Raw genomic sequence first — 16776 nt, forward strand, 5'->3', positions numbered from 1 at the left:
GTCTTGCACTTTCATCCATGGTGACCACAATGCAGCTCATGGGCCTCTAGAGGGTATTCTAATTCTCAAACCCAATGCTACAAAAGTGTTCTGGATTCTGAGGGACAGTTTGATTCATGACACAATCTTGCCGTTCTTGGTTGATAGTTCTGATAGATTTCTCTTTGACTGCAGAAATCATTACTCGGTTCAGGTCTGGTGTATTTTTGGGTCTTTAGGACCAGACACAGTATAACCATTTTTTTTTAGTATGTGTGAGTTTAAAGGGTAACTAAATTTGAAAAAACTTTTAACATGTCATAGTGACATGTCAGAAGTTTTGATCAGTGGGTGTCCGAGCACTGAGACCCCCACCAATCTCTAAAATGAAGCTGCAGAAGCACTTGAGTGAGGTCTGTGTAGCTTTGTTTCTGATCAGCTGTTCCTCGGAAACAACACTGTAGTTTCGTATTACTGGATGAGAAAGTAGTGCAAGGTCTTGGGGGATATGGATCTTGTGTTTGTATAAGGGGGGATTGACACGAGCGTGATTTTCGTGCGTGCAGGCCGCGTTTTTTTCACGCGCCACGCACAGCCCTATAGAAGTCAATGGGGCAGTTCAAACAGTGCGTGATTTTTGCGCAGCGTTTGTTCGCTGTGTACAAAACGCGACAGGTTCAATATCTCCGCGTATTTCGCGCATCACGCACCCATTGAAGTCAATGGGTGCGTGAAAACCACGCAGGTCGCACGGAAGCACTTCCGTGCGAACCGACTGAAACAGCGCACCAGCTGTCAAAAGGATGAATGTAAACAGAAAAGCACCACGTGCTTTTCTGTTTTCAAACATCCAAACGGAGTGTCTTTGAGATGAGCGAACCCGGACAACCGAACCGAACTTCACCGGGTTCGGCCGAACTCGTTTTGGCCGAACCCGGCAAAAAAAATTCCGGTACGCGACGTCAGGAGATAGTCACTGTCCAGGTTGCTGAAAGAGTTAAACTGTTTCAGCACCATGGACAGTGACTTCCGATCCCAATATACATGAACCAGTAAAAAAAAACGAAGTTCTGACTTACCGATAACTCCCGGCTTCTTCCTCCAGTCTGACCTCCCGGGATGACAATTCAGTCCAAGTGACAGCTCCAGCCAATCACAGGCCAAGCACAGGCTGCAGCGGTCACATGGACTGCCGCGTCATCCAGGGAGGTGGGGCCCGATGTCAAGAGAGGCGCGTCACCAAGGCAACGGCCGGGAGGGAAGTTCTCGGTAAGTACGAACTTTTTCTTTTTTTTTAACAGGTTTCTCGATATTGTGTTCGGCATTCACTGTCGAGGGTGCTGAAAGAGTTACTGCCGATCAGTTAGCTCTTTCAGCACCTTGGACAGTGACGGGCGTCGACTAGCCTCATCTCTATGATGGCGGCTGCGCGAAAATCACGCAGCCGCGCATCATACATGGATGACACACGCAGCTGTCAAGTGGTTTTTGCGCGCGCAAAAACCCAACGTTCGTCTGAATCTGCCCTAAGGCTGAAATCTCACACACAGTCCTTTCCGTAATTTTTTTGAGCCAAAGCCAGGAGGGAATTCAAAATGCATGGAAAGTATAAGGACTTATACTTTTTCTTCCATCTGGATCTACTTCTGGTTTTGGCGGAAAAAAAAAACTGCATCAATAACTACAGGTGTGATTCCAGCCTTATACGGTCACTGAGTCTAGCACTGACACTGTTATCGGATTTCATTGGCTGATATTATTTTATGGGCACTTCTGTCGCTGACACACATGTATGAACACTACTATGGCTGTCCCAACGTTATAGTTAATTCTGTATGTTTGGCACAAATGTTTGCATTAATCTGTACATCTGTTATTTTCCTGCACTACTACATTGGCATTACAATGGAAAATATCTCCAAGGTTGCTCCACTTTATAAGCTTTGTGCCTAGTGTAGGGTCACTCTTATGTGAGCACTTTTATTTGCTGACTAAGACTGTGCGCCCAGGCTGAGACACAGTATTGTCACGAAGTTATGAATGAGGTGGGCTCGTTAGGATCTGGCCTGGCTTGGGAGGCTGGTAGGACATGTGTCCTGGGTGCCAGGGCGTACCAACCAGCCACTCTATCTTGGCTGGAGTATTTAGATGCAGGGCTAGGAGAGTGATCTGAATATTTTGCCCTGGGTTAAGGAAAGTCTAGCTATGACTCTGGATGGGGCTTACATCTGAATATGCGGGTACTTTTGTTCTTTAATGCTTCATTGATTGAGGCTTTGAAATGCCAGCTTGCCATTATTGTGTAATTAAAAATGTCAGAATTGCTGTTTTTTGGTCACTTCATCTCACACAAAAAGTGATCAAAAAGTAAAATATAAAATATAAACTACAGCTCGCCCTGCAAAAAATAAGCCCTCACACCGCTAAATCTACAGAAAAATAAAAACGCTATGGCTCTCAGAATATGGCGACAAAACTCAAATTTTATTATTAACAATCTGTTTTTTCCTTGTAAAAGTAGTAAAACATAAAGAAAACTATATAAATTTGGTATCGTTGTAATCGTATTGACCCGCAGAATAAAGTTAACATGCCGTTTTTACCGCACGGTGAACGCCGTAAAAACAAAACCACCCAAAAGATTGAGGAATCACTATTTTTTTCCTATTCCACCCCACATATATATTTTTTCTAGTTTATATGGTACAATAAATGGTGCTGTGAAAATTTACAACTCGTCCTGCAAAAAACAAGCCTCATACAGCAATATTGATGGAAAAATAAAAAAGTTACGACTTTTGGAAGGTGGGGAGGAAAAAACAAAAGTGAAAATCCGAAAAATGGCTGCAGCGGGAAAGGGTTAATGGAGGCACTTTGCCTGTAATTCTGAGGGCAAGGCTTGTATTTTTAGGCAGAGCATACATAGACGAACATGTAACCGCACTACACCTTAAAACTCCATTCTTAAAGAGGCTCTGTCACCAGATTTTGCAACCCCTATCTGCTATTGCAGCAGATAGGCGCTGCAATGTAGATTACAGTAACGTTTTTATTTTTAAAAAACGAGCATTTTTGGCCAAGTTATGACCATTTTCGTATTTATGCAAATGAGGCTTGCAAAAGTACAACTGGGCGTGTTGAAAAGTAAAAGTACAACTGGGCGTGTATTATGTGCGTACATCGGGGCGTGTTTACTACTTTTACTAGCTGGGCGTTGTGTATAGAAGTGTCATCCACTTCTCTTCACAACGCCCAGCTTCTGGCAGTGCAGATCTGTGACGTCACTCACAGGTCCTGCATCGTGTCGGCACCAGAGGCTACAGTTGATTCTGCAGCAGCATCAGCGTTTGCAGGTAAGTAGCTACATCGACTTACCTGCAAACGCCGATGCTGCTGCAGAATCATCTGTAGCCTCTGGTGCTGATGTGTCCTCGCTCTTCTGACACGATGCAGGACCTGGGGAAGTGACGTCACAGCGTGATCTGCCAGAAGCTGGGCGTTCTGAAGAGAAGTGGATGATACTTCTCGTCAGAACGCCCAGCTAGTAAAAGAGGTAAAAACGCCCCGATGTACGCACATAATACACGCCCAGTTGTACTTTTACTTTTCAACACGCCCAGTTGTACTTTTGCAAGCCTCATTTGCATAAATACAAAAATGGTCATATCTTGGCCAAAAATGCTCGTTTTTTTAAAATAAAAACGTTACTGTAATCTACATTGCAGCGCCGATCTGCTGCAATAGCAGATAGGGGTTGCAAAATCTGGTGACAGAGCCTCTTTAAAAGCTAGTATGATTTATCAGAAGACTCCAGTCAAAAACTGAGACAGTGTTTTATGCCTAGTGCAGAGTCTGAGGTGGTGGTGCAAGACATAGGAAGTCGAACAAGACCAAAGAGAGAATTTCTATGTAATGCACCACCCTTTACACAGTCTATCAGTTTTGCCCAGAGTGTTTTCATGTTTGACCTGTCTATTTCAGGTTCTGCCGCCTCATCTCTTGGCCCTTTAGCCCGTTAGTGACTGCCCATAGGTGTTTTTACGGCAGCCACCAACGAGCTTTATTCTGATGCAGTAGCCTTTTTACGGCGCTGCATCAAAATATATAAACAGCGTCGGGAGCCGTTAAATCTCCCTGTCCTCAGCTACGAGAGGTAGCAGAGAACAGGGAGCAGACCTTCTCGAATGGGCAAGATCGATATCAGTATCGATCTCGCCCGTTTAACCCCTCAGATGCGGCGCTCAATAGCCATCTAAGTGGTTTTAGCGTGAGGGAGGGAGCTCTGGCCTAGCAGATGCCTGTCCGTTTTAAACGGACGGGCAGTAATACACTGCAATACAGAAGTATTGCAGTGTATTATATCGCAAAGTAAAGTGCCCTAGTGGGACTAGTAAAAAAGTTTAAAAAAAGTTGAATAAAGTTAATAATAAAAAAATAAATAAGTGAAAAAAAATGAAAAACCAACTATTTCCTCTTACAAAATGCCTTATTATTACAAAAAAAGTTACACATATTTGGTATCGCCGCATCCATAACGACCCCAACTATAAAGTTATTACATTATTTAACCTGCTCGGCGATTGGAGTAAAAAATTAAATAAAAAACAATGCAAGAATTGCTGTTTTCTGTGAATCCTGCCTTAAAAAAATTTGATTGAAAAGTGATCAAAAAGTCGCATGTACTCCAAAATGGTACTGATAGAAATTACAAGTCGTCCTGCAAAATAAAGCCCTCATACAGATATGGAGACACAGAAACAAATAATTTTGAAAAAAAAGTGTTTTTACTGTGTAAAAGTAGTAAAACATACAAAATCTATATAAATGTGGTAATCGTTGCAATCGAAACAACCCGCTGAATAAAGTTATTGTGTTATTTATACCACACGGTAAACTGCATAAATTTGTGGTGCAAAAAAGAAAGCCAAAATTGCAGGTTTTTTTCTATTCCCCCACCAAAAAAAGTGAATAAAAGTTAATCAATAAATTATATGTACCCCAAAAAAAAGACCTAATACAGCTATGTCGACGCAAAAATAAAAAAGTTATAGCTCTTTGAATGAGACGATGGAAAAACGTAAAAAATAGCTTGGTCGTTAAGGTTTAAAATAGACTGGTTACTAAAGGGTTGAAGGCTTAGGGTATGTGCACACACACTAATTACGTCCGTAATTGACGGACGTATTTCGGCTGCAAGTCCCGGACCGAACACAGTGCAAGGAGCCGGGCTCCTAGCATCATACTTATGTACGACGCTAGGAGTCCCTGCCTTGCTGCAGGACAACTGTCCCGTAGTATAATCATGTTTACAGTACGGGATAGTTGTCCTGCAGCGAGGCAGGGACTTCTAGCATCGTACATAAGTATGATGCTAGGAGCCCGGCTCCTTGCACTGTGTTCGGTCCGGGACTTGCGGCCGAAATACGTCCGTCAATTACGGACGTAATTAGTGTGTGTGCACATACCCTTATAATAGTAAAACAGCATGCATATTCTACATTACAAAAACAATAAACTGCAATGTAGCCATTCGTGGTGATGTTCTTGTGTGACTAGCCTTTTATACCTTAAATTTGAAATTTAATGGAGCTCTCCGTGACTTTAATATTAATGGCCTAATGTTCAATCGTTTTGGGTCCCACATCCTGGACCCCAACCGATTAGTACAACAAAGGGGCCCCTTCATTGTTTGCACAGGCCCGGGTGACCCATAGTGCATACTGTATCTACACTCCAACAGCCGGTGCCTTGTGATAATAATGTGATGCAGGCTCCAGAGCTGTTTCCTCTTTTGTCAATGCAATAAACTGAAAATGGACCGGTGTCAATTTGTGACCAATGGGTCTAAACATTGCAAAGTGGTAATGAAAATGGCTCAAATGTGGGTACCTCATGCTAAACACTTATTTAACTAACAGAAAGAGAAACAAGCAATAAGCTTTATATGCCGCTGTCTTTGAATCAACATTATCCTATAATAAAATATACAGAAGAGCTCTTGATATCTTCATAGTTTTTTTTTGTCACATTTGTCTTTTCACCTTCAGTGTGACCTTTGTTGTAGCTTTGACTGTTCATTTTAAGTGCAATTACATTATGCCTCATGTGTATGCTGCCGGTGGCAGTCACTGCTCTGCTTCTCTCTATAGCCTATATCTTAGTATCATGCTGAGCAGATAATGAGCATTCTAACTAGGTCCCTACACTGTAATGTTAGTCAACCAGTTCTTCACCTCACTATCTCATTTTCTAATTAGGTCATTGACAATACAATAACATACTTGCACTTGCTAGAATAAAGTTTTCATTCCTTTTTGCATTTCTTACTGTTTATTGTCATATATCATACAATCAAAATTGATTGATTATGACTTTTTATCCTTGTTTTATATACAAACTTTGCATTTAAATAAAGAACAAGGTTTTACGCATACACAGAAAACTATTTAGGGCCCTGTGTCTGTGTGTGTACAGGTACTAGTCTGGGGCACTATGGTAGGTGGTTAGTTATTACTCTAGGGTAGGATGCTGTATTAGACTACTGTCAGGCCAAATGCTATACGACTACTTATAGACGAGATAGAGCAGGATATAATATGACTTTACTGTTAGACAATATGGTACGCCACTACTGTGATGCAATATACTGTATGACACTACTTTGAAGTAAAGTGAACAGTATTGTAAACCAAAATACATTACTATAGGGAACTATTCACTATGACACTACTCCAAGGCAATATGCTATAAAATCCTCCAGTAGGGCAACATACTGGTTAACATTAATTCAGGGCAAAATGCTAAGTGTCATTACTTTGTGGCAATATGCTGTATGGCAATACTCTTGAGGCAATATTCTGTAGTACCACTGTTTGGCTATTTCTATGTTCCAGTAATACATATGTCACTTCTCTGCAAGTTCAATAAGCAAAGTGGCTTGGTGCAGTATACCACATAGCACTACAGTTTGCAAACAATATGCCATGTGGCGCTACTATGTAGGGACAATATATAGTTTCATGTATTAATAAGGGTAATGTGTGCACATGATCGTTGGAACAATGCAATGTAACATAGAGATCAGAGATCAACGGAGATGCAAAGAGCAGCTATAAATACATTTACTAATGTCTTTTTATAACATGAAAATAAGATGGCTTGGAGTAAAAGAATAGGTTGTATTTTCATAAGTCTTTGCCAACACCAAAGTTCTAAAGCATCACTGTGTCTCTGTAATTGTTACCGTACTAATTGTGTAAAAAAATCGAAGTCACCGATAATATGATATATTTTATATTACTGTTAGTCAACCTACCACATTTAGAGGCCTCAGATTTGGCCCTTGAGCCCATGCGAGGCCTGCACACGTCCACTGTTCCCCGTTTACAGCAGAGAAGGCAAATGTGCGATCACTCTCCATAGTCGATAGGAGATAGAAACAGCAGAGAGAACTACTTCACTATAATCACGGGTCACCGTGTATGTGCAATCTCCTCTGGGATTGCAAGATCGTATATTTTATTAGACAGAGAGTTCACAGCTCCGAGCATGCGCTCCGCTGTCGTACATATTCTATAAATTGTGTCACACTCAGGACAGTATATGTGCAGAAAAGTAGAAGAGAGCAGTTAGGGGCAATAGGGTGAGCACTCGAGGGCCATATATGGCCGGGTACCTCAGTTGCCCTCCACTATTTTAAATATTTGTCACATGCCATACATACGCAAGAAGAAAGTAAGTCTGGGTAATAAATGAATAATTGATAAATAATACAAAATATATGTCTTTTTATAGGAAAAAGATGGACGATCCACATCCTTCACTGCCAGAAGTTTTTCATCTGCCAGTTCACAACCATTTGGTACCACTTTGTCGCCAACACTTTTTGAGCCTGCACCTGGTTACGATGGAAAATCAACAGCAACACCTGATACACCGGGCAAGAGGTTAACTCCATGGGAAGCAGCAACCAAATCTCCATTGGGGTTGGTGGATGATGCATTCTTGCCACAAACTATGCATAAATCTGTGTCTGCCAATGTAGTGTCGGCTGCACGTCGAAAGACTTTACCAGAACCTCCGGCAGCCTGGAAGTCCACCTCTACTCTGCCACCTTCTAATAGTGCTTATGCCTATAGGAGTAGACCTACTAGTATTTCAACTGTGCCAAAGAATGTAGTGTCTGCACCTTCTATGCAATGCGGTTATCAGCTCAGGTATCCTTATCCCGGCTCACATTCTATGATAAATACAGGTTCTGTCCCTTTGGAAACAAGGTCAGAATATTGCATGTCTACAGGGCGCAATGCAAACTTTAACCCTTATCCTAGGGCATGGAGGAGATGAATATCATGTTCAATTATTCAGTTATGCTAATGGCTCACAAATTATATTTGCAGTCCAATGTTTTGGACTCATGTGGGCTTATAGTGAACTGGAGGGAACCAGGAGTACACGTGAAACTATCACTCAGTTTTCTTGAGATCACAGGGATTTAGAAATGCACAATTATGTCATATTTTCTAATAACGCTTCATAAGGCTCAAAAATTTAGCATCTACATTCAAATGATCATTTATTTTTTCCAAACCACTATGAAAATCGATTCCCCAAGTAAAATAAGGCAAAACACAGCTCCTTGATGCAAAAAAAAAAAAAAAAGTAGGAGGCTATTGCTCCAAGCCTGTGGCACATACATGATCAAGGTGTACCCGAAATGTTGTTCTCTGCAGAACAAAGTCACAATACCTCTTGCTCAGTTCCAGAATAGAAAAAAATAAGTTGTAGGTTTTTGTTTTTTTAAATAAATAAAGCACATTAACCCGAACACAAATATGCTCCAAATTTGCAGTATATGTCAGCATTTTATTGTGGCCCTTTTAAGTAATATAATCTGACAATGTGGCCCTCAGACCAAAAAGTAATGCACCCCGGCTGTAGAGTATACAGGGCTCATGCAAAAACAAATGCACTTTTTATTTTTATTGGGGTGATAAAATGATGATGGTAACATTAGCATGCTAGTTAAAGTAACTAGCAAGGGTACAAAATAGTCTGTATGTAATATAAAGATTATAGATACATATATTGTTGGAATATAAGGGACCAATTTATATACAAGAAAAGCATACATCTGTGGGTACAACAAAGTACTGTTTTTTGTTGTTTTTTTTCATACTAGAGCCTGTTGACTTATACTGAGGCTCTAAGTTCCCAATATATGAATCTCACAGCAGCCAAAACATACCTGTTTTTTTACTTAATTTTTTTCTTGAAGAACAAAGAAGTTCAAAAATATTTAGCAGGTTTTCGCAATGGTTGCCTGTGATACAATATTTCTCCCTTAGCTGATAGAAATATTGTATCCTAGTCTATTGGATTAAAGAGTATTCCTTCTGTGCTATCAGATCAGCCTTGCCGGCTGTTTGGATATACAGCCATACAATACAAATAGATCATGGCAGTCAGTGGCAGACTGACATCGCCCCTTTTATGACAAGGACCCTGTGACAATAAGCTGATCTCTCACGGCAGGAACCCCCAGGGATCAGCTGTAATTTAGGGGGGAACCATGGCATCAACTGTTTGATTTTTATGATGCGCAACTACATGGAAAATAAAGCATTACGCAGTACTCATTGAAATCAATAGGCTGCTGTGTAATACATGGAAGTGCTGGATCCTCCAGGGCAAGATGCTTCTTATCTGGCTAATAGATAAAGGTCCTGAATGGGGAACCACTTTATTAACAGAAAATTCTGTGTATATATAGAGTATTTGGAATTAGTATTTGAAAAATGCCCATTTAGGCCTCATTCACATGACAGGGTTTCCCGTCCGGGTGCCGGCCGTTCATAAATCGGCCGGCACCCGGCTGCATTAGGAATAATAGACCCCCTAATGGGGCTATTCACACAACCGATTTTTTGACGGCCGGGAAAACCGGCCGTCAAAAAATAGGACATGCTCTATTTTCGGCCGGGTACCCGGCCGCCCGGCTCCCATAGAAGTCTATGGGGCCGGGTAATACACAGCCATCACTGGAATGTGTCCCGAGTGATGGCCGGGTTTTCCGTGGCTTGCGCTCTATCTCCTCCTCCTCACAGCGCAGAGTGCATGTGAGGAGGAGGAGTTTATGCCATTCGGACGAATGGCTACGCTGTACACTGTGTGGCAGGGCCGGGGTGTACAGCAGGTGGAAGGGAGCGCTGCGCTGGCTCCCTTCCCCTGCTTGTTAAAAGCGCCCTGGCCCGGCGACACCTTCCATGGCGCCGCTAGCAGCTGCTGCTGCTGCGGCTGCTACTACTGTAGCGACGCCACTATAGCAGAGCAGGGAGGTATCTCCCCGCTCTGCTATGTGCTAGCCTCACTTTAGCTCCTTGAAGGAGCGGAATCCCCGTGTTTTCGGGGATTCCGCTCCTGGACAGAGCACTTGATGTCTCTGTCCATATCTGGGCAGTGACATCAGGGGAAACTCCTGAAGCGGAATCCCCGAACACATGGGGATTCCCCTTTAGGAGTTGCCGCTGATGTCACTGTCCAGATCTGCCCGGCCCGGAACGGATGCAAAACTTTATGCAAACCGGGCAAAATGGCCGATTTTACCGGCCGACACTCGGGCTCGGGCGGGACCCGGTCGTGTGATTCCCGCCTTAAGCAAATAAAAAATATTATTTACTATTTATTATATATTTGACAAATCTCCCAAGCATGTATGAAAGTTTATTGTTTTGCTTGTTAGGTGCAAACAAAACAAAATCTCAGTTTGGTGATTGGTCATAGGCGATTGTTTAAACTGGCGCTTAATGTTGAGAGGCTCAGCTCATCACCCAAACCTGGAGTGGAAGCAAATTTGTTAAAAAAAAAAAAAGCAGCTTCAGATATGACATTAGGCCCCATTGTCTGCATAGGCACTTATAGATGTTGGGCCCATGAGCACGGCCATGGTTGCCCAGCTGCTCAGTCTACCCATGATGGCAGTTTAGTTATATGCACTTACATAGTGGAACCATAATGATGACAGTGTCAAGGTCTGTAACAGATTCAGAATCCAGTCGCTGAAAAGATCAGGCAGGAGGGTGATAATAGCAATAGTTCAGTAACCGTTCAGGTTCGGTAGACAGATAAGCGGCAACAGGTTTTGGCGTGAAGCAGAGACGTGGTCAGGAAAAAATTCACGTTTGGGACACATATAAGCGGCAATAGTTTGTAGCGTGAGGCAGGAAGGAACTAGACTACAGGCAAGACAATAGTCTGACAATCAAGAAGTGCAAGATCCGGGCTTATGTATTAAGCCAAAAGGATGAGACCAATCAGGCGAGGATTCCAGAGAGACAGCAATCATGACAACCTGGACAGTAGTTTCAGCAGTGGAGCTGTCCAGCATTTCAGATGTCTCCATGAGAGTTTTCTGGGACACATGAGTTTCTGGCTTCAAATCCTGAGGGACAGTTTCATTTTAAAAATGGCATAAGGACGTATGGTAAAGAATAAGTAGAAAAATTGAATGCATGTGATTCACAAGACTACAAAGTTAGAGTGAGAATAGTGTGAGGGATTTAAGCAGTATGTGAATTCGATCTGCCAAAGAATGAAAGTGAAGATATTAGACACACATAATAGATTATCGATAGTCTAGTATTACAGAAACGGCATTCAGGAGACATGCACCCAATTCACTCCTGGACAAGTTTATAAAAAGCAAATTTGTTTCACCAAAAAAGTGGGTAGATTTTATTCTGCCCCTGCGATATTTAAAAATATTCTCTACGCCAATGTTTTTTATGGCGCCCTTTGTTATTCAGAAATATATATAGCTAGGGAAGCAAGGGAATTCGCTTATAAATAGCCAAATTAATGCAAATTTCAAGGTGACATGCACCGTGGGTAACCTCTACCTAACTTAATGATTCAATAGAAAAACTGAAACTGCGCGTCACTACGTATAAAATATTCCACCCAGAGAACTGCCTGCTGGGTAATACTTCTTGTTTCATCCAACAATAAAAATAGGTTTGTGCCTTTAGTATTTTGCAGAATTAAAAGCTAGTTCCAGAGCAGTAACTGCATATGAATAGTATTACATGTTTCAGCTGCATTTAAGTTTTTTTCTCCATTTGCATCCCACTCCTTGCATTTTACAGCTGTGGTTTTTCAGGTTGCCTAGAACCAATTGACCTCCTTCCTGGGTGACCACCATGTAGTTGTTACACAAGTCATCATAGGAAATCTCTTTGCTGTAACAAAACACTGTGACTCTACGCTACATAAGCATGGTATAGATCTCTCCCATTAGATGACAAGAAGCAGAAGAAATTGTGCAACTTCTGGATAATAAATAAGACAAGGGAAAGTGGACAATACAAATTGTAAATGCTACCTCTGTACTGAGAGGGCGACTTAATGCCCTATTACACTGGCCAATCTTGGCTGCTGCAACAAGCGCCGATCCTTGATCAGCTCGTTGATTGGTGCTCGTTTGCTCCTGTCAAAAGAAGCTATTTATGAGGACGAGCGGTTGTTACTCCGATCGCTCGTCCCCATACATTATTATCATGTCGGCAGCGCGCCTCCCTGTGCTGCCGACGACGATAATATTTTACTTTTTTAAAACTATACGATCAACAGATGATCGAGCATTTGCGTTAATCTGCTGATCGCTGTCCTGTTTACACAGGGCAATTATCGGCAACGAGCGTTCGATGAACACTTGTCCGCCCAATAATTGCCCAGTGTAAAACCCCTTTAGGGAGCCATTGTGTGGGAAGCAAAGATAAGCTTTATACCTGTACAAACAAGGCTACAATTATGTTCTTGGATCACAGTGGATGTCATATTGTCATGCAGAACATTACTCATTCAGTTCCCATCTAAAGAGCGCTTTAATCACAAAAGTTAAATAATGTTCTAGTTTGGTTTTATATTTTATTAAGAGCTTTCTGTACATGAGGCAATTATCATTTCTTTTACCCATGCTGTGAATCTTTCATCCCAATAATTATGATCCTCAAACAGGATGAACTGTGTGAATCAAATTGCTGAATTCTTACTAAACCGCACTCAACAAACTCTGTGAAACTAGGGCAAAGGCATTGACTGATGGTTCCTATTGAAATGTGAGCACGGTTTTCCAAGCTGATTACTATTAGTTAAAGGGGTTGTTCAGGATTAGAAAAACATGGCTGCTTTCTTCCCAAAACAGTGCCTCACTGTTATGTATGGTATTGCAGCTCAGCCCCATTCACTTCAATGGAGATGAGCTGCAATACCAGACACAACCTATAGATGGATGTGGTGCTGTTTCTGGAAGAAAGCAGCCATGTTTTTCTGATCCTAGACAACCCCTTTAACCACAGCACTGTAAGTACAGAAATTGAGGTGATGACCCCAAGTCCCAGTTCCGGCAGTCTAGCACAGATATATAATAGAAATAGACACTTTTCAGTATTTATAGCACAGTTTGAAGCAGCACACAGTTTATAGCGTTTGGTTTAGACTACAAACACATACTTTCTTCTGGAAACAGCACCACACTTGTTCATGGGCTGTGTCTGGTATTGCGGCTCATCTCCATTCAGATGAATGGAGCTAGCTCTCACAAGTTACACTATTCTAGCATGGCAATGGAGTCAATTAAATGAGTATGAAAGACATATTAACTCTTGTGATTGGACACAGCATTGTGTTTGCTTACTGCTTTTGTACTGATTAACTTTTTTTTAATATGTCTGGTAAACTTTTTAGGACTTTCTGTATCTACCTTGAAATCCTTATAAATACGTCAATCTTCTTAGGCTGTATATAATACTGTATATAACTCTGTTTTACATGTTTGCGACTTGATATACTGCGCATGGGTTCCATGGCAACCCACAACTCGAGTTTAGAATTAGTCTTCAACAATAAGCTAACCTTTACATTAGCTGCAGCGAATATGTTTCTACTCTTTAGTATAGAACAGGGAGTGTATAGCACGAGTTTGGTTTTCAATAAAGTAATGGGTTAATGTACATTCACTTTACACTATATGTAGGAGTATATTCAAGAATATGTCATACATATCCACATGTAATTATTACACAAGCATAATAACATATGTCGCAAAAAATTTAAGCTATGGGTGGGAAAATTGGGGTTTGGCAGGGTGCTATGAAGGTATCTTATCGTGATAAAGTCATGGTGAGAATTATTGGTACTATATTATTTTTTCTATGGTTTAGATTACTGTTAATGTGCACCATCTTAAAGGAAATTTCTTCCCTAGAGAACCAAAAGATTTCTCTAGATCAGCTTCTACTAGCAGAAGCCCGGAGCCGCATCATGTATAGCCCTCAGCCCCGAAGCACTAACATTGTAACTACGGCTTTCATTTTTTCTTGTAACCAACACCTTATATATTGAATCTCTGTACCCTACATGTCCGTTTGGCCTCAGGAAATATCATGGGCCATGCTGGCTGGAGGTGTTGGTGTTTACAGTGATTTCTATGGGTAAACTGCCCCTTTATACATCCCCCTCCTCTTAGGATTTGAGATGAAAAATACATGATATAGTTTGTGCACTTTCCATGCTTGAGGCAATAAACGCTCTCCCATATAAGATAAGTGTATAAATAATGCAGGTGTATTGTACATTTGAAAGAGAGCAAATTCATGATAGAGCAGCGTTTAGAATGCACAGTTCTGCCTGGTAATAAATAGGTTAAAGGGAACCTGTCCGATCGGCGGGCGGCAGGTTATAGAGCAGGATTTGCGGAGCACATTGATATATAGTTTTATGGTAAAAGATTTAGTGTAACTTGTAATTTATTGATTTAGATCCCTGCTCACTCTGAAGTAGGAGTCCAGTGGGCGGTCCTATTTAGCGAGTGACAGTTGTTTCTATATGAACACACATATAGGGAAAGCTGCCAATCACTGAGTAGGACCGCCTACTGGACTCCTAAACTCAGAGTGGGCAGGAATTTAAATCAATGAATTTACAAGTTAAATGGAATCTTTTCCCACAAAACTATATATGAATTTACTCAGCCAATCCAGCTCTATAACATTCTCCCTGCAGATCGGACTTCATATTCAGTGACAGGTTCCATATGATTCTAATTCTCTCATGCATTCAGTACTTGATGTACGTCATTCCTCTTTGCTTATAAAGTATATGCACCTTCAGCTATCTTTTGATAAGCCATTGAGATCATTTACTAGATAAGATTGCTGAGAGCAATGGCATAGAAGCAGGGCACACAACTGCTATAGGGCCTTTGGTGGAAGAGGGCCTGGCAACCAAATATTTCCCATTGTTGCCTTGACACTATCATACCTGCAGTCACCATTAGGGGGAGCTCACTGTTTACAGATTTATAGAGCCCCTTGAGTTCAATACTAGCTATATACATTCATATACAGTTATCTCTCCCGATTGGTGGCTTTGTTCAGATGGAATTATATCATTTAAGGCAGAAAAACAGATCTTCCCTATACAGATATATCTTGAAATGAATCATTAAGTATCACATGCCAGCCATTTAGATGAATGTCTGACCATATAATACATGGATAGGCTGGATCTGCCTGATTGAAAGCTACTCTTATGGATCATCGTATGTGGGACATATCAGGGGACACTCTTCTATGATGTCCATAAGCCCGAAAAAGGGCACACGGACAGGGGTTGTCTTGATAAGATAACCCCTTTCAGGCAGTAAATGTTAAAATAGAGCCTTATGAAGTTGATAGCATAGCAAACATATCATTCATTGGTAAATAGAAAGTGAATTTACCTTTTATACTCTTTTATTTTTCAGCTGATCAAAGATTGTCACCGGAGTTATATGTTGTATTGCTCAATGCTTTTTTTATTATGGTGTTTTATCTTTTTAAAGTTAATCCACATATTTTTGCAATTGAGTTGATTTTTATAGATGCATGTTTTGTATTTTCTATATTTATGTATACACATTACCGTCATCAATGATCCCCAAATGCCAAGATAGTCAGTACTTTTATGCTAAAATGGAGAATATATTTCTTATATATACTAATTATAGTATATTCATTTATCATTTTAGTCCATCACACAAAAGTCACTCCGCTTGATTGAATTTTATAGAAACAGGTATGAATTTTCTGTAGTTATGGGGAATTGTATGTATATATGTAAATATACACTTCTCCGATGCGGCTGTTGTCCTCAGGATAAGGTCGCTTTCACACGGCAGTATTTTGGTCAGTATTTTACATCAGTATTTGGAAGCCAAAACCAGTAGTGGGTCCAAAAAACGGAAGAGGTGCAAATCTTTTCATTATATTTCTACTATGTGCAGGTTCCATTCCTAGTTTTGGCTATCAAAAAATTATGCAAAATACTGACCAAACTACTGCCGTGTGATAGAGGCCTAATAGATTCAAAATGAAAGTGGAGTTGTAGCCCATAGCAATGTCATTTACAATAATTCTGGTTTAAATTTACTTTGGCAAAACATTTTGGAATTCCATTATAAGAAATTTTCTAATATATTGTTACTATCCAAAACCCTTCACTGCAGGAGTGATGGCAACATAAGAAACTTTCTTGCATCTTGCTTGCAACCAGAAGTGTAACTTGACGGTTCTGGACCCCAATGTAAAAACCTGTATGACAGCCCTCACCTACCATGTGCCATTTATTATACTGGTGTCTTCTTATATAGCAGAAAGGCCTTTCGGTCTACACAGGCACCACGGCCCAGGGGCAACTGCTACCTCTGCACCCCCTAAAACGATGCCCCTGCAACCAATCAGAAACAACACACTACTTTGC

At 41.0% G+C, this 16776-nt stretch overlaps 1 protein-coding gene across 1 annotated transcript in view; it reads left to right on the forward strand.

Moving 5' to 3' along the window:
* Positions 1 to 14862, forward strand: part of LOC142735665 (synaptopodin-2-like) — a 79895-nt gene extending 65033 nt beyond the window's left edge. The window contains exon 5 of the mRNA XM_075849605.1: positions 7774 to 14862. Within this exon, the coding sequence (XP_075705720.1) occupies positions 7774 to 8325 (552 nt within the window). The 3' untranslated portion in view covers positions 8326 to 14862. The remainder of the gene's footprint in view (positions 1 to 7773) is intronic.
* Positions 14863 to 16776: the final 1914 nt, after the last annotated feature.

The sequence above is a fragment of the Rhinoderma darwinii genome, chromosome 1 (assembly GCF_050947455.1).
Source record: "Rhinoderma darwinii isolate aRhiDar2 chromosome 1, aRhiDar2.hap1, whole genome shotgun sequence".
Classification (NCBI taxonomy): Eukaryota; Metazoa; Chordata; class Amphibia; order Anura; family Rhinodermatidae; genus Rhinoderma; species Rhinoderma darwinii.